General features: G+C 41.9%; 3 protein-coding genes across 3 annotated transcripts; all 3 read left to right on the forward strand.

Moving 5' to 3' along the window:
- Positions 1-6,663: 6,663 nt before the first annotated feature.
- Positions 6,664-8,325, forward strand: npvf (neuropeptide VF precursor). The gene is made up of 3 exons (XM_058619637.1): positions 6,664-6,873; positions 7,566-7,939; positions 8,160-8,325. Exons 1-3 carry the CDS (start codon positions 6,700-6,702, stop codon positions 8,242-8,244), a joined length of 633 nt encoding a protein of 210 aa, XP_058475620.1. The 5' UTR covers positions 6,664-6,699; the 3' UTR covers positions 8,245-8,325.
- Positions 8,326-9,829: 1,504 nt separating this feature from the next.
- Positions 9,830-12,660, forward strand: LOC131447448 (cytochrome c-a-like). The gene is made up of 3 exons (XM_058619241.1): positions 9,830-9,892; positions 10,696-10,873; positions 11,691-12,660. The coding sequence occupies exons 2-3, from the start codon at positions 10,705-10,707 to the stop codon at positions 11,834-11,836; spliced, it is 315 nt and encodes a 104-aa protein (XP_058475224.1). The 5' UTR covers positions 9,830-9,892; positions 10,696-10,704; the 3' UTR covers positions 11,837-12,660.
- Positions 12,661-13,307: 647 nt separating this feature from the next.
- Positions 13,308-20,954, forward strand: wu:fc38h03 (acetylcholinesterase collagenic tail peptide). Its single transcript, XM_058618713.1, has 18 exons — positions 13,308-13,621; positions 14,142-14,277; positions 14,361-14,470; positions 14,559-14,678; positions 14,915-14,959; positions 15,130-15,156; positions 16,705-16,776; positions 16,881-16,943; positions 17,031-17,057; positions 17,144-17,188; positions 17,336-17,371; positions 17,452-17,532; positions 17,722-17,818; positions 18,177-18,316; positions 18,441-18,560; positions 19,521-19,650; positions 20,119-20,221; positions 20,639-20,954. The coding sequence occupies exons 2-18, from the start codon at positions 14,172-14,174 to the stop codon at positions 20,706-20,708; spliced, it is 1,392 nt and encodes a 463-aa protein (XP_058474696.1). The 5' UTR covers positions 13,308-13,621; positions 14,142-14,171; the 3' UTR covers positions 20,709-20,954.
- The last annotated feature ends 333 nt before the right edge of the window (positions 20,955-21,287 follow it).

Below are 21,287 nucleotides of genomic sequence, written 5' to 3' on the forward strand. Positions count from 1 at the left end.
TCGAATTAAAAAGATTGTCTAATGTAAATAAAGATCGTTTCAGAAATCAACAAGATGCATTATTACTGCTCCTCTTCTTTCTCCCACCACTGTTGTCATAGTGATGAATAACTTTAACAAAAAAAATGCCAGGCATTCATTTCAACCATATTTAAATGATGAAAGATGCTGTCGTCAACCTCACATTTTAGAATATAATACACGCTTATGATAATGTTTTCTTCCCAAACACTTTTGGAAGAATAAAAAAGAATTAGCACTTAGAGAGGTATAGATATGACATGTTTCTACGCCGTAGAATTACAGCACAACAGTGCATTTAATAAAGCCTGACTACTTTATGCTCTTTATTTATGGAAGTTAACGCATTGAGGGTTGAAAGCTTCCTGGAAGTGAAACATGAGTGTCCGTGCTGTGAGTGTACACAGCCACTGTTAAGTGCAAGCACTTTAATGTTTGTATTTAAGCCATTTTCTTTTTGAGGGCTGTTATGTTATATTATATCTGTGTTGATTTAATTAGATTGTTGTGCTCGTGACATACACGCCGGTGTAGTGGAAGCATCGGGCAGCGTCGCTTAACGTGCAGCTTTATTTAGATGGAGCTTTAATTATGTGCATAAAATGTGTTCAACGTTTTAAGTTAATTATGTTCAAATGAGGTAAAAATGTTATGTAGTTTATAGTGTATTTATGCAACAAAACCTTGGCGTGGCGTTTACACAAACACGACGCTGACAATTTAAAGAAATATTACCGAGGCGCTTCTCTCCTCTCCAACAATCATCACAGTCAATCATCATGTGTTCACTTCATGCTACGACAACCCATGAAACTGTTTCACTTGCATCTGACTTTTCCTACACGGCAAAAATACGTTTTTAGGAGCATATCGGGTCAGGTTTGTGCGTGCGAGTTCAAAAATGTAGCATAGCCTGCTCCCTGATGTGCTTTAGGCGCTGTGCAGGGTTCAGCTGCGTGGTGGGAAGGGGTCAGAGGTAACAGTGAGATGACCTCTGATCCTCTCTGACCCTCTGAACAGCAGCCAAACTGGTCATCAGAGAGACGCCCCAAAGGTCAGGAGAAAACACCAAGGGAAAGAGCTTCAACACACACACACACACACACAACTCCACTTCCTGCTTCTTTTTTTCCTGTAGCTGTTGTTGCTGTAACTGCACCAACAATAATTACAATATCTAATCTCTACAGCAACAGAAGTGAAGTAAAGGTGTTTTTTTTATTGATGCCAGTGCCACTAGAATTTATGCACCGGGCCTTTTTTTATCGGTTTCCAGGGCCCAAGGATCGTGAAACTCACTCAACAGATAAATGACCTTGTAAACATTCAAATCAAGTACAAGAAAGGAAAACAGCAAAATGACAGGGAGTTGTTGTTTTGTTCACCCAAAACAGCAGGACATTCCAAACACTGCTCTACTCTTCCTACAATTTTTTTTTTTTTTTTTTTTGTTACAGTAGAATAGTTTATTTGTGCTGCATTAGACTGATACAAGTCACTCTCTCATCTTCTTCTCTCTCATGCATTTGCTGTTTGTCTCTTTACACTTGACCAGAAGTGAAGCGCTTATGTTTGGTTGGAAAAGGGATATACTGTATGTTTCAATAAAAACACGAGATAAATCAAAATGCTGTGGCATATTTTTCAAACAACCCAACACTTTTTACAAACTCACACACACTCCTCTCCTGCGGCCCCTCTTCCTCCCTCCATCCTTCCCTTCATCAGCCCTCCCCCTTCTCTCTCATCAAGAGTCATTTGCTCAGTTTCCTGACTGCCTCTCCTGGCTGAGTGCCTGCACCTCCGACTCTGATTGGTGCGTGTCTGCACGCAGCTGATTGGCCACTGCTTGTGGCGCCTCCCCTTGCTAAGAGGCGAGGGAGCGCCTCCTCTTTTTGAGGACACTCCCACTCTCTCTTCTGAGTCTCCACCTCCTCAAAAAGAGCTCCAGCTCTACTACAGAGGACAGGTGTGTTAGACTGCCACCTAGTGGACTACACCTCTCACACTGACACTGTTTTATACACAACATATAAAACGAATTTAAATTAAACCACCACATACGAATACAATGAAATTAAGTAAAATGCAGAGTAACATGTTAAGAGACCCAAAGACATATGTAAACTCTGGACCGGATCATACACAACTAGAGTGTCATCTAGTGGTTTTGCAACAAAACTACATACAACAATCCTGAATATGAATATAAAAACAAATGTAGTGTAGTAGAAACAGTTAGTTTCAAGTCCATTTAGGTTCTAGGGATGAAGGCACTGACTCTTCATAAATCTGTGCTTTTAAACAAATCCAAAATCATGTATTTAATCTAATAAGAGAGACATTTTAAATCTTTCAATAGCTTTCAGTAATGTATCCTGGGGATACATATATATGTATATATACTTTCATCTTTTTCCCTTCATTCTTTTTTAGAGTATTTCCAGTCTGGTCTTTTTAATACCATGAGTATGATGGGTTGAGGCATGAGTCACATCATGTCTCAACCCATCATTAGAAATAATCTAACCCAGATAGTTTATTCCTTTTTCCTGAGCTGATTCCAGCGCAGGAGCTGTCAGATTCTGTTTATAGGCCCAAAAAAACCCTCTGAATACCGAATACTTTAACCTAAAACTATTTCTGTCTCCCTGCATGTGGAAAGACATAAAAGTTGACTACCATGTCCTGTCTGGTCCAAGTTTTGTCTCTTGGACGTTGTACAAGCTCAAAGTTTCTATCGCGAGACTCTTTTTTTTCTTTTCTTTTTTATTGGATGTGTTCATGTCAGATCCCTGGAGCCATCATCATTCGCCACAGTCACAACAACACAACTCAAAATTGCCCCAGCCATTCATATACAGTGCGGGACAGTGGTATGAGCCTGTGTGTCTGTCTCCCCGGCGTCAGAGCGTCTTCCCATATATCACATATCATGCGGTGATCCCGAAGAAATGGATTTGATCATTGATAAAACTATAACCCATCACAAGGGCTTGATGAATGTGTCTCCGCACTGAGTGTACGGGCATGTAAAGTGTTGTGATGATGACCCGGCTGATGTCTAAGTGAGGGGGAAGATAAAACTGGACATAAATCTGCTCAACAGGGACATAACAGCACATTCCCACAAATCATCCTGGGAATCTGAGGGTGTCCCACTCCTGGAGAGGAATTCTGGGAACGTTGCCAAGTCGCAGACACAAAGAGACAGGCGAGGATCAACAGTGTCATTGTCCACTCGTTCGCTCTGCTTCCTGTTTCTGTCTCTTTTCCCTGTCCTCCTTCTTCCTTGGATGTACCTGTATTTATTTTGGCCTCTGTCAGGTTTCTCTCCTTGATTTGTTTTCCACGAGTTCCACCAAAAAATTATTTATGGCACGGACAGATGAGCGTTTCATTTTCCATATACGTCTCGTACAGAATATACATGAAACATGGACGCAACCTTACTCCAAAAAGCATTGATATTTATGGAGGTTGCTGCGTTTTAAATCAAACCTGCGGGGCTATATTTCAGTCAAGAGGACACCGTCTGTTTTCAGGCAAGTGAGCTACATGGGGAGTGAGAGGAGGCCACAGGCAGGAAAATGGAAAGATGAAAAGGCCGCCAGGGTGGCGAGGGATGCACATTAAAAACATTAAGAAGAGAGAGTTACATTGGCAGAGAACAAGGTCTTTGCGGGAGTGCTCAGAGAGCCCGGGGAAAGAACAAAGAGAAAAGCTTGAAGTAGAGGGAAGCCCTCTGCAGATAAGACTCTGGATAAGTGTTGGAGACAGCGTCGTAAATCCCAGACCCCATAGTCTGCGAGCCGGGGGCCAGGGTCAGAGAGGGAGAGCACAAAGAGAAGGTCTTAGGAGAGGTGGGAGGTGATAATACAGAAAGATAGACTGAAACCATAACCATAAAAAAACATCTTAGGGTTAATACTGAGTCACTGAAACCAGCTGCATTCTGTGCAAAATGGTTCTCCGCGCTCAGAGGTGGGACTGGACATGGCAAATGTGGCAAATGGCGACAATGTCAGGGTCATGACGCACGGATCAAATTAAAGGTCTCTGAGGGTTTGTCATTATCAGCCTGTGTTTCACACCAGGCATTCCTCACATTCTGTCTACTCGCGGGGAAACAAATACAGACCCGGCGAGGTCCTTTATGTGAATATAAATACACTATCGATACTTTGCAAACAGGAACGGTGGGTGACGTCACACAAATGCCTGCCTATAATGGTTGCTATAGACGCAGGAGCTTTAATGAATGAAAAGGTAAAGCAAAACAAAAGAGGACATCTCATGCTCATGTCTGCGCTATTTCCAAAGAGGTTTACCTTAAAATAACTCGAGCTGCATGAGAAACATCGGAGAAAATGCTTTTTGTTTGGAGAATACATGATGTTTCTTGTTTTGTACAAAACAAAGAATCACATTTCAGCTTCTGAATTATGAAGGTTAATATACCTTCGATCGGCACCACAAACTGGTGCATGCGCACAATGCATTCTGGGCCCTCGGCGAAGCTCTGCCAGCTCTGATGTCAACGGTTTCCTCCAGCTGAGTTTGGAGACGAAAATAATAAAGCCGCACGAGAAATTAGAGGTTTAGAGACGTGGGCGTCTAGAAATGCTCGACCTTATGAAAAGATGTCATGGTGCTGCATGAGCAGGAGTGCAGCACCCACTGTTTTTGGAAACAAATTGTTTTCACAGTCCTCGGCCTCTGGTGCATTCGTCTGTCTGTCAAAGATGTACTTTAGATTCAAAAATAATCCACCTCGTGTTATTTACTTCTGTTTGAGAAACATTTTTACTCATTCTCGTTCTCCCCATGTGTGAGTGGGTTTCCTCCGGTTTCCTCCCACAGTCCAAAAAGAGTTGGGCATTGTGAGTGTGAGAGTGAATGGTCGTTTGTCTCCCTGTGATGGACTGGCGACCTGTCCAGGGTGTACTCTGCCTTTCACCCTATGTCAGCTGGGATTGTCACCAGCGACCCCCTGTGACCCTCATGTGGTACAAGATAAGTGAGTGAGTGATTATAGGATCAGTCTTTAAAACATCCTCCGCCTTCCATACAAACTTTTCTCCTTCTCCTTCTACTTACTCCAACTACAGCAAATCATCTGTGGGGAAAGATATTGCATACACTATCTCATATGAGAGCATGCACTAATGAAATTGTCCAGGTTCAGCTTCACTGTATGCTTCAAAGGAATCTTTTTTTTCTCTCTCTCTCTCTCTTTCGGCTTCTCCCTCTCCAGGGGTCGCCACAGCGGATCAACTGCCTGATCCACATATTTCATCTGGCGGAGAGTTTTTACGCCGCATGCCCTCCCTGATGCAACCCTCCCATTTATCAGGGCCTGAGACCGACTCTGGGAATACACTGGATGTGACCCCGCTGTGGCTGGGGTCAATTTAGAGTGTCCAATTAACCCCTTCAATGCGGATTGGGTATCTTGCTCAAAGGTACTCCTGCCCTTGACCTTTGCCCTGGTGGGATTCAAACCAGCAACCCTCCAGTTACAAGCCAAGCTCCCTTTCAGACCATGGGCTGCCCCCAAAGGAATTGTAAGCTAAAATAAGCCAAATATTCTTACAGATGTTTTCCTTTAGAGGTTTTTTAGGTAATAACTGAATATGATTGACTACTAATTCATACATACATACTCTATATTTACAGATATTTAAATGGGATTCAATAGTCCGGTGTGTAAGAATTAGTGATATCTAATGGTAAGACTCTTCTGCTCACGCCTTAGCATTAAAGAGGATGTTCTTTGTTTGCAAAATTACATGATTAACCCTTAGAACACAGAGCATTTAGGCTGCTTTAACTATGTTATATACAGAGGTTATAAGAATGTGCAATACAGAGCGTCTTATGTCCTTTTTTCAGAACAACCTATAGGCAATCCTTTTATTTTCAACAACTATATAAACACACCTGAGCAAAAAGTATTAGAAAGTTTTTAAAATCGGATTGAATTTGTTGAATCAGTTCAAATTTTCAAGTTTTCTGATTTTCTCTCTATTTTGTGACTTCTGCACAATTATCGCTACTTCATGGGATTTTTTTTCCTAACTTTGACTCATTTTGTAAAGCCTGAAGATATAAAGTATAAAGTATAAACACACATCCACAGTTCTGCTGTTCAGTCCGTCATCAGACACACTCACTGGAGGTTATGAAAACACCTTTCATAACCTGCAGCTCATTAGTGGAGACCAGAATGTGTTAATTACGGATGCAACTGACCTCATGTACTGTAACAATAACAATAATAATGTTACTGTAAATGTGGAAAACCACATTTTTTACATGTTGTACATGGATGTTTGTGCCAACCTCTACTTTTATTGCATGTTTTTAACCTCATAGCGGGTTGGGGTTGTTTTTTTTTATGCTCTCCTCTCATGATCAGTTCCACTTTAAAAATATCCGGACTGAACAGAATTCATTCAGCAGCCCAATTAGGACAAACAGATTCTTTTCACATGTATTCTTCAGACCTGGGTGATTATTGATTCAGGAATGTGTTCTTTGGAAACGGACAGTTTGATGTCGGCTTGTCAGTCTGCAGGTGTGACGCATGTTTTCTGGGGTGTTAAATAGCAGATGGCAGTGGTCAGTGGGACATGAAGATAAGGCATCTTGAGAGATTATGTCTCCTCGCGTTGCATGTTGACCACGATGTTTCTGTCAGTGCTCCTGATGGTGGGAGGCCTTGGAGGAGCAGCAGCAGCAGCAGCATCTGACCTCCAGGTCTCTGGGAAATCAATCTCTGGCGATAAGACTTTGCTGAGCGGCAACGACAGACGATACGCAGTGAGGAGGCAGCAGCCACACCAACACGTAAGAATCACTCAACACCTTAGAAATTAAAAAATTCCCTTCGAGCTGAAATGATTAATTAATGAGATAGATGACTGATTAACAACATATTCCAAACTGTTTCTCATTTTAAAAGTAAGGACTTTAAGGGTTTTTTTTAAGGGTCTCACAAAAGCCTTTGGGAATGTTTGATTTGCATTTCATTATATTTTAAGGGTTTTTATCCTTTTTTTTATCCCTTCTGCTTTCAAATGTCTCTGCTTTTATTTATTTTTGTGAAGTTATTTTGTAACTTTGTGCATTTGTCATAACTGGCTGATGAGATAACTTTAGATATGTAGATAATGGGGATGATTTCTGTGGTGATCTGGATACAACACCGTTTTCATTCTTATAGGAGAGTTTTGTGTAGTTCAGGCCAAAATCACTGAGGAAGTGAACAACCTTGATGAAGATCTGCACTTTGTCTAGTTAAAATGTTATCTCTCACATATGTCTGATATGTAACAGCCTTTTCTTGACCAACTTTAAAACCTGCAGTGTTTTCAATCACTGATTAAAAAATTAAATAACGAATAAAAGCAGAAGTCCATCCATCTTCTACCACTTTATCCTCCACAATAATGAAATGATTGTTATAAAACTTTCCTAATATGTATATATATACTGTATATACAGTACATATATATTAAACAACAGGTTTCTTATTTCAGACAAGAAGTGAAACCCGCAGGAGTTTGGACCTGGAGAGGCTGAACATGCAGATGACCCCAACCTCCAGCAAAAGCAAAAGCAAAAGCAGCAGCCCCACCATCGTCAAGCTCTTACAGCCCACAATCCAGCCTCACAGGCACGCCAACATGCCCATGCGCTTCGGCAGAGACAGCGACCCCGATAATGACAACTCACCAAACTCCCCCAACATGCCTCAGAGGTTTGGTCGGGCCTGGAAGGTGACTCGAGTGTGTGCCCAGTGTGATGAAGAACTGAACTCAGCGCTGCCTCAGAGATTTGGGATGAACAGTCTTTACTGGAGATTTCTCAACACTCTGGCCAGTAAACAGATTATCAGCGCGGGCTTGCATTGGTAGGATTCATTCTCCATCAGTAGAGTCTCAATATCACTTTTTTCAAAGTTGTGGGTTGATGCTTGGGACAAATTTCACATAATTATACATCCACACATGTTGCTGCTGTTCTTTTAGTCATAATATTCATAACGTTGCATAAACTGCCTCCTTCTCTAATGTCCTTATCCTCAGATGAGTGACAGTGTGATAAATAAGCTGTGTACTCTCTTCCCACAGGGCTGCAGTTTATGACTTTACCACTAAGAAGTGGAAATGGAAGAAAAACCCTGCAAAGAATGAAGACACGGCCCAACTATACTAGATCATGATAGCTATGTAAATATCAACATACACTGTTTTTACTGAAGTCAAGAAAACTGAGGGAAATTAAAAACAAAAAAAACTTTAAATACTTTAGGTAAATGTAGATGTAAGCATAAATTGCAATAATAAACGATTCAAACAAGTGGCTTGTGTATGTTTCTTTGTTGTTACTTTCTTTTTTTTGCTCTAAAATAATAAACATCATACACTGAGAGCCTGTGTAATTCAGATCCTCACATATGATGAGCAACAAACACTTCTGTGAAGGTTGAATCTGAAACTCTATCATCGCTGATCACATGTCTCTGTCTAACCTTGAAACAAGGACTTTAAAGGACCTTAAATGTCTTACATATAGTCAAGGTCAACATTTCATACAGTTTTAGATATTTCAATAATACTTTTTTAAAAAAAGGATAATACTTTTTTTTTGTTTTGGACACGGCATTCAGATGAAAACTGAAGAACAACCTGTTACTAAAAACACTGGTAATATGACCCATAAAGGAATGAATGTTGATCATGAAATAATCAAACCTTAAAAAATAAATAAATAGAAAACATGAGAAAACACATGTTTTCTATTTTCTCTGAAAAACGACTAAATGACTTCAGACATATTTGCTTGGGCGTGTTTGTGTTGTTTTGTTTGTAGCCTATGAAGCCTATAAAATGCTAAATTTTAAATCACTTCACTTCAAAGACCCACTTCTTCTCCTTGACCGTCATTTCAGGATAAGAATAATCAATCAATACACTTCTATCTCAATTTTGACCCCTTTATTTTATTATTTTTTACTATTCTATTGCTGTTTAATGTGCTTATTGTTACCCATGATACTTTGTAAAGCTCTAGAAATAAAGTTGACTTGACTTGAAGCTCTTAAAAATAAAATGTAGTAAGTGATACTATGCATCAACTATATTGAGTCAGGTGTTCACTACAGAGATACACCACTAGAGGGAGCAAAACACCAAGGAAAGTGTGTCATTCGCAGGATCAAGAATATATTGTTGTACAGTCAGTACTGTGGTGGATATGATGCATTTTCATGGTGCTATTTATTTAAAGGTCTGTGTAATTATCTCTATGTCTATGTCATTAAAAATATCTGGGGATAAACTGTCCTTTAAATAATCCAAAGCACTGTCAGCCTCTTCCATGATGTGTTAACTGTCCCATTGCTACGATTTACTTAATCAGAACATAGTATTAAATATTCCCTGTCTGTCTTTGACAGTATTACATTATACTTAAAGATGTAATGAATCACAGTATTACTTGTTACTTTCATCAAAACACCTGTGGAGTAGACACGTGAGGCTTCTAATTCCATTTGAACACAGTTATCTTTCAGTGACCTGGCTGGAATAAATCTGTAATTGATTTCATTTCATCGCTAAATTCATTAGATAACTCGCACTTCCTCAGTTTGTCAGTGTTTGATGAAAACGAGGGCGTGACCCAGAGGGCGTGACCCACACCCCGTGAGTTGCGCAATCATAAACCAAGCCGCTCCTACCACTCCCTTCAAATATTTGACAAATGTTGCGCGGAGTTTGACATCCGGTCTCATAGAAAATCCAACAAGTTTGACTTTGAAAAGAAGAGGAAACTTCTGTCTGGAGCGACACAAACACACCAGGTAACGAGAGAAGTTCCTGTTTGCGTGTTTTTTTTACCCCTGCGTGTTGTGTTTTCACTCTGTTCCTTAGACCAGAAAAATCATGTAGCTGTCCTGTTGTGATCTCTCTCTCTCTCTCTCTCTCTCTCTCTCTCCCTCTCTCTCTCTCTCTCTCTCTTCCCCTCTCTCTCTGGGTGTTGAGTTGCACTACTTTGTTTTCCAGCTTTTTTTCACCCTGCTGCATCTCTCTTGTTTTGGCTTAAAGTACTAATCCGCATTTCACTACTTCTTCGAGAACAACCTGGAAGTGTGAGGGTTAGGTTAGGTTTTCCTCCTGTGACTCATGCATTCTCTCACAGCATGCAACAATGCAGACAAGCTGGCAATTCTCTGGAGCACACAACTGTAAAAGTGGGCGACAAGAACCACTCCTTCAGAACCTTCATAAATGTGACTCTCACCACCGATCCATCCATCTTCTACCACTGTATCCTCCACACAAGAGGGTGCTGTGCCAATCTCAGCTGGCATATGGGGCGATAGATGCACCCTGGACAGTTCACCAGACTCTCACACTCACACCTATGGCCAATTTAGAGTGTCCAATTGACCTAATCCCCAAAAGTCTTTGGACTGTAGGAGGAAACCAGAGAACCCGGAAAGAACCCATGCAAACACGAGGGGGGGCAGGCAAACTCCATGCAGACTGGGTTGCGAACCCAGTTCTTCTTGCTGCAAATGCAAGCATGCTAACCACTACACCAACTGTGTGGCCCCCCCCTTACTGATAAATGTGACTGATCACCACTGTCTCTGCTCACCAGCTGCTGGTCATGGCCGACGTTGCAAAGGGGAAGAAGCTGTTTGTCCAGAAATGTTCCCAGTGTCACACGGTGGAGGAGAGCGGGCGCAATAAGGTGGGACCCAACCTGTGGGGTCTGTTCGGGAGGAAGACGGGTCAGGCACCTGGCTTCTCCTACACACAGGCCAACATTGACAAAGGTATGGATCACTGCGTCAAGAGAGGGGGGGTCTACTGGTTGACTGCTAGGCAAAAAGGAAAATTAGAATAGAAAAATTTAGAAAAATTATAGCAAAGGAGGGATGTGTTTGTATGTTTCAGGTAAATTTGTTTCATTCATGGTGGTGCAGGACCATTTAGACATTTAGACAGTACACAGATAAAAGGATTTCAAAATGGTCAGGAACACCATCAGACCTTCTGCACTATGGTTCAACAGTGACCACGCTTCATACTGAAGTCTTTATGTCTAATGACAAGGTTTATCAATAAGAGAAGGTTTAAGTCTAACTTTAAATACAGAGTGAGTTTTTGGTTCAACTTTGGATGCACTTTTTCTACAAAGATATTAGTAATTATTAGATCATGACTAGTGACCTCTGCTGTATATTCAACCTAGATTTGTCAGTTAAGAGCTTTCTCTTGCTATAGAAATTTAGATATCAAGGAAACTTTCCGTGTGTATCAGTATGCAACTGAATTCTCTAACTAGTGAGTTACTGTACTCTACAGTACTGGGTTTCTGTGAGAAGTAATTATGAGTGTAACTTACTTTTCCTATAGTGTCTGCCGTCTCTGTAGTTTCACATGCAATTATCATATGCATATTGATATGAATATTCAAATCTGTTCAATTAATGATAATTACTACTGTTGTATTTTCAGTATGTGACAGTCAGGGCAGCAGGTCTGAACAGGAAGAAGATGAAAGCACTGCTCTGGCATGAAGCAGTAAAACTAATGTAAAATGTTGCAGAACTTCACATGTTTTAACGTGCACGCTTGTCTCTTCATCAGGTGTCATATGGAGTGAGGAAACTCTGGAGGTCTACCTTAAAAACCCAAAGAAGTACATCCCCGGGACCAAGATGATCTTTAGTGGGATCAAGAGGAAAAAGGAAAGACAGGATATTATAGCTTATTTAAAGGACGCCACCTCATAATATACTAACCAATACAGAAGCGCCACAACGTCCACAGGAAGAACAGAGCAGAGGGCGTTTTTTAGGACAACATTTTTGTTTACTTTCTTATCACAGTTTTGTGTAATTATGATTCCTGAGGGGGTTTCTTCCGCTGGGTTTTTCTAAAAACTGAAACGTTCTACTGCCACTTGCACAGAAACTACGGTTTCATAACTTTGCATCTTTACTTTCACTTTATTATTTTTATAGTTATTATTCTGTTTCATGTTTTTATTGGTGTGTATACATACATAAGACATTGATGTCGGCATTAAACGTCTGTATACACCCTTAGATTTACATATTTTTAGAAACAAACAATGATCCCATGGGTTAGGGTTAGGGTTATTAGGTAACATATAGTTATTATTTATTATAGTTTGCTGCTGGGCCTCTTTCACTTTATATGTGGTTTTCTACTGTGGTCTCAACATCGATATCATTTGTTATCCATGTGTTGGACGGTGCTGGACTTTCTTTCTTTCTTTCTGACTTTAATTGTTGTTAAGTTGCACTTTAAGATGCGTTTTGTATCTTTCTATTTTCTCTTTTATAAGGACAGCCAGGTCAGATATAAATATTTACACTTTTTACAGTAAAATAAATATGTATTTGTGTTACAGATATCACCTCATGACAACCTGTTGAATGAATTGCTGTTTATGGTGCTCCATACAATGCATTGGATGTGACATTTTCAGTATTTCAATGAATCCATTATTTCCTTTCACGACAAAATCACAATAATGCATTGAGTTACAACTGTATTGAATTATGTAAATCAGTATTGTCAAGTAATTAGACATTTTACTGCCTGTCTTTGTTTTAACTAAACTAAATTAAATATACATTATGCCCTTAATCTGAAATCTGTCAGAAATGTGTAAGTGGGTTTGAACCCACCTCTAATATGATAATACATAATGTATATTCCCGTCACGTTATTACCAGACATGAATGTTTTCAGTAATGTAATCCGTAATGGGGTTTTTATCTCAGAATTTTGACTTTGATCTCATGAATTTTGACTTTAATTCTGATTTTTTTGCAGAATTTGACTTTAATTCTGATTTTTAATATCAGAATTTTGACTTTTCGGACTTTAATCTCAGTATTTTGACTTTAATCTCAGAATGTTACTTTTTATCAGAATACTGACTTTAATCTCAGGAATTTAGACTTTAATTAAGATTTTTCACAGAATTTGACTTTAAATCTGACTGGAATCTCAGAATTCGTGATTATTATTATTATTATTTACTTTCTTTCAAAATAAAAAACATGTGGACCTAATTCTCTTCTGTTGTAACGACACTTGAGTTATTTAAGAACATAAATAAGGCCTGTTGTGGACTAAAACATCCAGCAGGTGGCGCCATTTCGCCACTAAGCAGACCACCAACATGACTGTGGTCACAAAACCTGTCAAACGAGTGCGGCCGAGCGTCTCTGCTCATTCTGGAGTCAGTGCCACACCTGTCACTGTGGGTGTGCTGCTGTCTCCGCGCAACGCCCCCTGCTGGACACCCACGGTAACTCCACCCTGCACACACCACTGTGTCATGTTGACAGGCGGAGGGGAAAGACACGGGTCGATAAGTGGTTCAGATTAATTAACGGTCCACACAGGCTGTGCAGCGGGGGGAAATGTGAGGAGCCACTTCACTCCGTGGGTCTGCGCACCGCGCGTCGCGTTCTGGAGAGAGAGAGAGGGAGAAAGAAGCACCCGCGGGTCCACACGCGCGGCACAATTCCAAGTGGAAGGTAAGACGCGTTCAGAGCCCTCATAGATGTGGATGACATTGATTCCTCAGGACGTGAAGTGAAGGTGAAGGTTTGCATACAAACAGAAGGAATGAGATTAATGGCTCACATAAGTGAAGCAAGCAGCAGCATCTCTGCAAAACAACCTGCACGTGCTCCAATGTAATGTTTATTCTCTTTTGATTAAGGCTTCTATCATTTAATGCTTGTATGGTTGGAATGAGGCATGCAGTAAATGTGTGTGTGGATAAACCTACTATATTATGTCATGGCTCGACTGTGAGTGATCTAATTCTGGCAGAGGTCTGGGATTACAGCGGTGGCTGCAGCAGCTGCTTCTGCTGCTGCTGCTGCTGCAGTGTTGAGCTGCAACAAGTTTATTATGCTGTGAGGAGAGAAGGAGGGAGAGGGGGTGATGAAATACTGACACCCTGCAAGGTAGGCTAAAGTGACAGCTGCCAGTAACTGCATTTTGCTCAGCAGTGTGTGAGTGTGTAACGGCTTGTGTGGTGTGTTTCAGTGAGAGTGAAGCAGCAGCAGCAGCAGCAGCATGGAGCTGGTCAGACTTGCCGTGTCCCTCCTCCACATCCTCATGTGTCCTGCGTGGGCCTTATCTCATCACCCTCTCATGGACAGCATCCTCTCAGCCAGGTCAGGTAAGACATCTGCGTGTGTGCTGACTGACTGTCCATCAGAGTGGAACAGAACAGAACTCCTGCATCCTCGTCTCCTCTCTCAGCCCTCAGGTTTCTGGATGAGCCGAGGGGCTTCGACCCCTGTTGTCTCATGTCACCGCCTCCGCCGCCGCTCTTCCCTCCACCGCCTCAGCTGTGGAAGCAAGGAAGCCCCGTACGTCCTCATCAGCTCGCTCACAGCAGGCACCTGTTGGTATTTACAAACATGTATCACACGCGTGCTTCTGTCTATGTGTTTAAAGGACGGCGTCGGTGTGTTGGAGCCAAGTGTAGTTGGGAAAGAGGAGGAGCCAAAAGAAAAACCTGTCACGCCTGGGTGTTTGCCTGGACCTCCAGGACCTCCAGGACCCCAGGGCCCAGACGTAAGGCCACACTTGGAAATAGAAATACCACACACTGTTGTAATAATGTCCATTAGTCTCCGTGCTGCTCCTTATAATTAAATCATAGTGCGGTCAGCTTGCGGCAGCCATTTTCAAGACATGGATGCAAATGATGTTAAACAAGTGTGGCAACAAAACCACATGACCTTTTTAGTATCGATTGTTCTCCACATGTGATGTGTGAGCTGATGTGTCACTTTGGTGTCATTTCTCAGGGTCAAAGTGGACTACCTGGCATCAGAGGACCGAAGGGTGAAAAGGTGCCTCTCTTTTGTTTTTTATTAATATAAATCTTTATTTAACCAGATTACTTAAGATAGAAATCTCATTTACAAGCTGAAATGATGCCTCTAATGTATTTTGCCATCGAAATATTTGTGTGTCCTTGTGTCTCACTGCCCTAATGCGCCTCTTATTTGTCCTCCTCCAGGGAGAAATTGGACGCCCAGGGTTGAAGGTGAACTTCTCTTCTCTTCTTCTCCTCGCTCATCTCTCTCTCTCTCCCTCTCTCTCTCCGTGAAATGTCGCATGTCCTCAGAATAATGCAATCTGGATCTCTCCCCGTCCCTGCCTCCGTTGTTCACTCGATGCGTCCTCAATCTCTGTGATGTGATTTGTCTATTGATGCGCTCAAAATATCCTCTGCAGCTGCTAAATGGTTCATGCTCCATTAGTCTCAGTGGTCACTGTGACCACGAAGCAAAGCTCGCTCTCATCCTCTTGCTCGTCTCCCTTTTCTTCCTCCTGCTTTTCTCCTCTGCTGCTTCTTCCACCTTGTCTCCTCCTTTTTTCCTTGGCCTGGCTCCAGTAGCCATCTTACTGGACTCTAGTCCTGCTGATCCAGCCTCTCCAGCATTCCACCTCTGCACTTTAATCTCCCAGAGTGCTTTTGCGCTCCATGATAAATCACTCCACACAGCAGCAGCAGCAGCAGCAGCAGGTCCACAGTGTCTTAGGCAGGCTGCTAAATGAGAGCGCACTGCAAGCATGGCAGCAGTTCTGGGATACTCATCCAGATGTCACAGAGATTGGAGGATGTTGTATATCTGACTCTCCTGCCTGCAGGGAGCTGGTGATAGGGAGAGCTCTAGTAAGGTTTTTACTTCCATCTGCTAATTAACAAAAAGTCAGTGGCAAACCAAAAGACCATGTGGTAAGAATGATATGTATTGTGATTCAGCAAGCGGTGGTATTTCATTTGTTAAAGTTCCATCTTGGTTGAAATATGTAACTGAAAATTGACTTAAAGTGTTTTACTGTAAGTCAAATCCCAAACAAGATGTACAGTGCTTAACAAATAGATTAGACCACCACCCAAAGCCACATTATAATTGATTGATTAAGATGTGAAATTTCAGTTATTTACTTGCATTCCTAAACATAAAAAGTAGTTTTAGTGGTCGAATGATATGCTGGATTAATGTCTGACGTCTCAGAGAAATAGCCCAGTGAGCCGGCTCAAATTTGGGTATAAAAAGGTGAATTCAGCTTGTTAAAGATAAATAAATAACAATAACACTAACAAGTTTGTTAATCAGTGTATGTCAGACAAATTTCACTTACGTATTTTACCCAAATTGTTCAGCCCCAGTTAGGATGATCTTCTTACATTGCCCAACTTTTTAAACCTAGTTCCCCATCAAAAACCGGGGCAATCCAGTCATTAAACAATCTTGTTGAACACAGATTTATAAATCATCGACACCCAGGGACCTCAGGAAGTCAGCAAACCCATCAACGTCATACTCTCTCTTTCCTTTAAGTTGCAGTGTGCTTGTTTGTGTCTAACTCCGGCTGTAACGTGGTGACGCAAGATGGCAGGCATTTACTTTTAAATGTAAAAGTCTTTAATTTTTTAAAGCAATCGCACCCTCGAACAAGCATTTTATATCTGCCAATAAAACGTCCTAAACGCTACACACACTGGACCTTAAAGAGTTGACAGTTTAACAACAGAGGAGAATGAATTGAAAGAGCATTGAAGTATTGGTTTGTGTTTGTGAAGGGCCGTACTGGAGCTCCAGGTCTCCCAGGGAAACAAGGACTTGCAGGATGGCCTGGTCCAGAGGGACCCAAGGTAAACCTTGTGGTTTTTCCAAGGAACAGAATGTTGTAATTAAACATCCTAATGTTCTTCATAGGACAAGTTACAGATCAAATACAGTATCTCTATTTGATTAGGGTGAGAAAGGGGATCCAGGACTCATGGGCTTACCAGGACTGAGGGGACCACCAGGGACGAAGGTCAGTCTCATCTTCACAGTCACGTCAGGCTCATGTTGGATTTTCTTCCTGTCTAATCTGCTGTTGCATTCCTCGCTTCACTTTCAGGGTTTACCTGGTTATAAAGGAGATAAGGTGAGTTCACAATCACAATTAATTTTATGCGAAATTGTTACTTTTTACATTTCACTTTTGTCCCGTTTCCTGTTTTAAAAATAAAGGGCATTCAAGGTGATCCAGGGTCAGCAGGATCAAAGGGCGATAAGGTTTGAGAGACATGCTTTGAATTTAAAGAGTAGTAGTGATTTGTGGTACAGATCTCAGAAGTCTCAGAGTTAGATTACGTCCACATTGAACTCTTAATGAGTCTGTGTCCTGCTCAGGGAATTTATGCCATTTATGTCCATACGTAGGGTACCATTGGTTTGCCCGGGATGCTTGGACAGAAGGTAAGAAACATCAAACAGGGAAGACACGTGAATATTTTTTGATTTACAGAAATGCAATTAGGCTGTTCTTCTCCTCCCAGGGTGAACAAGGGCCAAAGGGAGAGCCAGGAGTCTCAGGGAAAAGGGGACCAACTGGGCGACCTGGCAAGAGAGGCAAACAGGTGAGAGGAAGACAGGAAGAAGTAAAGTCAAGCAACTTGACGTTACTTCTTTATTTATGTCTACACACACATGTACAAACTGTTTTTCCATGGATTATGTAGGTTATGTAGGTCACCTTCAGTGTATGTATTAGCGTTTGTGTACCTGTGTGTATTCACTAATATTGTGATGTTTCTTGGTTCGTACAGGGTACGAAGGGCCACAGTGGAGCCCCTGGAGTCACTGGCCCTACAGGTCCCTCCGGTCCAAATGGCCTCCCTGGGCCACCGGGTCCCCCTGGCTCAGGTAATTCATACATCACACGTGCACACACACACACACACATTCATGTATCCAATAATTGAAATACAGTCCAAATAAAATGACGCTTAATGTCAAAAAAGTAGGGCTGAAGGCTTCAAAAACACACACACACACACACACACTCATGACCTCATCTTTGGAGACAGAGTGATTACAGTGATTAGAGTGACACGTGCCAATGTGGTGGCTTGTATTCCGGTCACTGTGTGACCTCTCTGGAACAGTCTTCGCCTCCAAGAGCACTTGCGGTTTGAGGGACACCAGCGCCACTTCCCCAAATGAAATACAGTGTTGGCACTTGTTTGTCACGTCCTTGACATTCAGTATGTTGTTCTTCCAGGTCTTTATCTCGTAGGGGAAAAGGGAGAGAAGGGTGTCCCGGGTCCGGCGGGTCACTGTGACTGCGACACCACGCTTGGAGCGAATAACGCTCCCTATGGAAGTTACACACAACGGAGCGGCCCGAATAAAGTCCCCGCAGTGAGACCCTGTCCTCGTCCCTCCAAAAGAAATCTTCTAATATCTTAACTGACTATATCTCATTGCTAAAATGGAACCGTGACATTCACCAGCCTGTTTATTGTCCTTTGTATGTTTATTGAAGATATTTGTGGTCAACAATAAGGAGGAGATGGGCCGTCTAAATCTGGACAATGCAATCGCATTCAGGAAGGATCAGAAGATGCTGTACTTTAAAGATACAGATGGATGGAAGCCCATACAGGTAAACACCTACTGAGTAGCTAATATTGATCATTTACAGCTGACGGTTACGTTTTATTGGACATTTAGACAAAAACTGCACTAGACTTGAGCAGAAACAGAAAAAGATTTTGTGAAGATCTTGATTAATGTTATACTTGCCGACTCTTTCATTAGATTCCCACTAGATTTCCTCAGCAGAGGTTTGCTCATTTATCAAGGAGATGGGTAAAAACACCAGGTCAGAGGCAGAAAAACAACTGATAGTGGAGAGAAGTGAGGAAGAAAAGAAGAAGAAGAAGAAAGGGAGGCAAATGAAAGAGAAGAATAAGGCATTGCAACATCAAGAATGCCAAATGCAGTAAAACACTAAAAACAGTCTGTTCACGTTTATGGCAATAAACTGACTACACAGTAAAGTCTATCCACTGAGGAAAACTATGAGCTGAAAGCTCTGGAGACATGTAAAAACACTAGTCTCAGCACACACAATACACAAGAACATACAAAGTATGTAATGCATAGGCTATAAATTTGGTCATGTGACCTAATGGCAGCTACAGCTTGTGTAAAAGACCCACAGCTGATGAAACAAGTGACTTTAAACATCTATATGATTTTGCTCTCCTGACACAGGCAGACCTCTAAAGTCTGAGTGCAGAGGATGCTGAGGGTCTTCCATGAGGACCTTCTGAGTGGCTCTCAGTTGGAAAATATGGCCACGGTCAATCAAGTCAATACCAACTGCATCAAATGCCATGTCCACAATGCTGATGTTGCCAAACCAACATATTCGTAAAAGATGAATTAAACATTTTAAAAGGGTTTTTTATCAACATTACATCCCTTCAGCTTCCTCAAAAACAACAGTTGGTCTTCTTGCAAATGTTGTCAGTGTTTGCATCAAACGTCGATTTGTCGTCAAGCGCGATCCCTGAGCACTTGTGATGATTCACTGTTCTCCTCTACACAATCCATCTAGCCCTTCCAGCCATTCCAGTCTACGGAGAAAGTCCCAGACAGAGTCGGTGTGTGTGGGGACGGAAAAGTGCAGGCGCAGCATGGAGAGGAGTGTGATGACGGAAACCAGATTGTCACCGACGCTTGCCTCAGTGAGTTACATATCCAACCACAGAAGGAAGACGACTTCAAATGTTTTAATTCCTCTTCGAGATTTATATGTTAGACTACAAAAGAGACACAACTGCTCTCTAACTACAAAGTAGCTGAGGCTTTTTGCTGCACAAAGACCATGCTGGCACATATCCAGCTGCTCATGAGGTGCCCTGCAGAGCCTAACTACAGTGCACCACAGACTGTGAGCCCACATGGCAGAGGATAAACGCAGTAAGCACTGTGAAACCTTTCCTTGATCTTTCATTAATCTCACCCTCTCTCTTCCTGCCATCCCCTCGCTGCTCTCTACTCGGCTGTTCAATTAAATTAGCAGGAAAATGCTGTATGGGCATCACTGAATCACAGAGGAGGAGTGCCAAAGCAATTAGTAATGTCCTCTCTCTCTCTCTCTCTCCCTCATGTCTGCCACAACCTCCTCCTCTCCTCTCTCTCCCGCCTCACAGACTGCAGGTGGGCCTACTGCGGAGACGGCTACCGACATGAAGGCATGGAGGAATGCGATGGAAAGGACTTTGGTTATCAGACGTGCGAATCCTATCTGCCTGGGTATGCTCAACCACAGCTTTACAATAAATACACAAACATGTGTGTCTCTTTAGTCGGGGCACACAATGCTACTGCACAATGCAGTTCCTTTTAATTCATATTTAGCATCTTATGTATAGCATGTGTTTGTATCTGGTGGTTTTACAGGTCACTCAAGTGAACTGTCACTGTGATGTGTAGATGATGGGGCACATTCCTAAAGTCCCCTCATCGCTGTTTTCCGATTTTGTGCTGAGCTAAAATAACCCACTGTCCATTCTAGCTACATCATTATCATTCGGCGTTCATCGTCATTAAAATGAATATAGGTCAAACCGCAGCGACTGGGAGTCTGAGAACATAACTGACTGTTAATAAGCACTAAGTCCTGGCACAGTGATGCATTAGTTTCATGTAATATTTCCATATCTTCTGCAGATCCTTCGGGCAGCTCAGATGCACCGACTCTTGCTTCATTGACTCCACTGGTTGCAAGTATTTCACCTGAACTTAAAAAAAAAAGTTGCTACATTGCAACTTTGCAGTTCCTTAGTCCGATCCCGGGGGGATTTGACTTCAGAGTTCAATTGGAGGCGAACCCTTAAAAACTTAACTGACGGACTGAGAGAAAGCGAGAGACACTCTGGTGCCTGTCCTGAGCCACGGACTGTCATGGGAGTCATCTTTGAATCGACTGTCCCTCTTGGAGGTTTAACTCTTTCGGAGCAGCTCCTTGCTAACGTCACACCACTGGCTACAGCACTGTTATGGACACTGGTTGTAAGAAATGTTTAACATGTAAAAATGATTGAAAGTTACTAAATAGTTAAATGTGTATGACTTGATGACTGTTAATGAAAAAATAAGCTGCGTTCTCAACTTCTTTTGTAGTCACCGAGAAGAAAAAAAAGCTTATACTGAAGAGGCGGCAATATTATTGACACTATATGTACTGCAGTATGCAAATCAGGGGGGTGTAAATGTGTTCATTTCTTTACAGTGTATTAGACGACATGTTTATGGAGTGCAGTGCTGTGATATTGCATGTGAATGTGTTTCGGTGCACAGCAGACTGCTTTAACCAGAG

This window comes from Solea solea, chromosome 20, assembly GCF_958295425.1.
Source record: "Solea solea chromosome 20, fSolSol10.1, whole genome shotgun sequence".
Lineage (NCBI taxonomy): Eukaryota > Metazoa > Chordata > Actinopteri > Pleuronectiformes > Soleidae > Solea > Solea solea.

Bases quoted from the DNA above. Each gene is read 5' to 3' on its own strand.
- npvf (XM_058619637.1), top strand. From the start codon at position 6,700: ATGTTGACCACGATGTTTCTGTCAGTGCTCCTGATGGTGGGAGGCCTT. The intron at 6,874-7,565 runs GTAAGAATCACT...TTCTTATTTCAG, and splicing joins GGCAGCAGCCACACCAACAC to ACAAGAAGTGAAACCCGCAG. The intron at 7,940-8,159 runs GTAGGATTCATT...CTCTTCCCACAG, and splicing joins ATCAGCGCGGGCTTGCATTG to GGCTGCAGTTTATGACTTTA.
- LOC131447448 (XM_058619241.1), top strand. From the start codon at position 10,705: ATGGCCGACGTTGCAAAGGGGAAGAAGCTGTTTGTCCAGAAATGTTCC. The intron at 10,874-11,690 runs GTATGGATCACT...TCTCTTCATCAG, and splicing joins ACAGGCCAACATTGACAAAG to GTGTCATATGGAGTGAGGAA.
- wu:fc38h03 (XM_058618713.1), top strand. From the start codon at position 14,172: ATGGAGCTGGTCAGACTTGCCGTGTCCCTCCTCCACATCCTCATGTGT. The intron at 14,679-14,914 runs GTAAGGCCACAC...GTCATTTCTCAG, and splicing joins CAGGACCCCAGGGCCCAGAC to GGTCAAAGTGGACTACCTGG. The intron at 20,222-20,638 runs GTATGCTCAACC...TATCTTCTGCAG, and splicing joins TGCGAATCCTATCTGCCTGG to ATCCTTCGGGCAGCTCAGAT.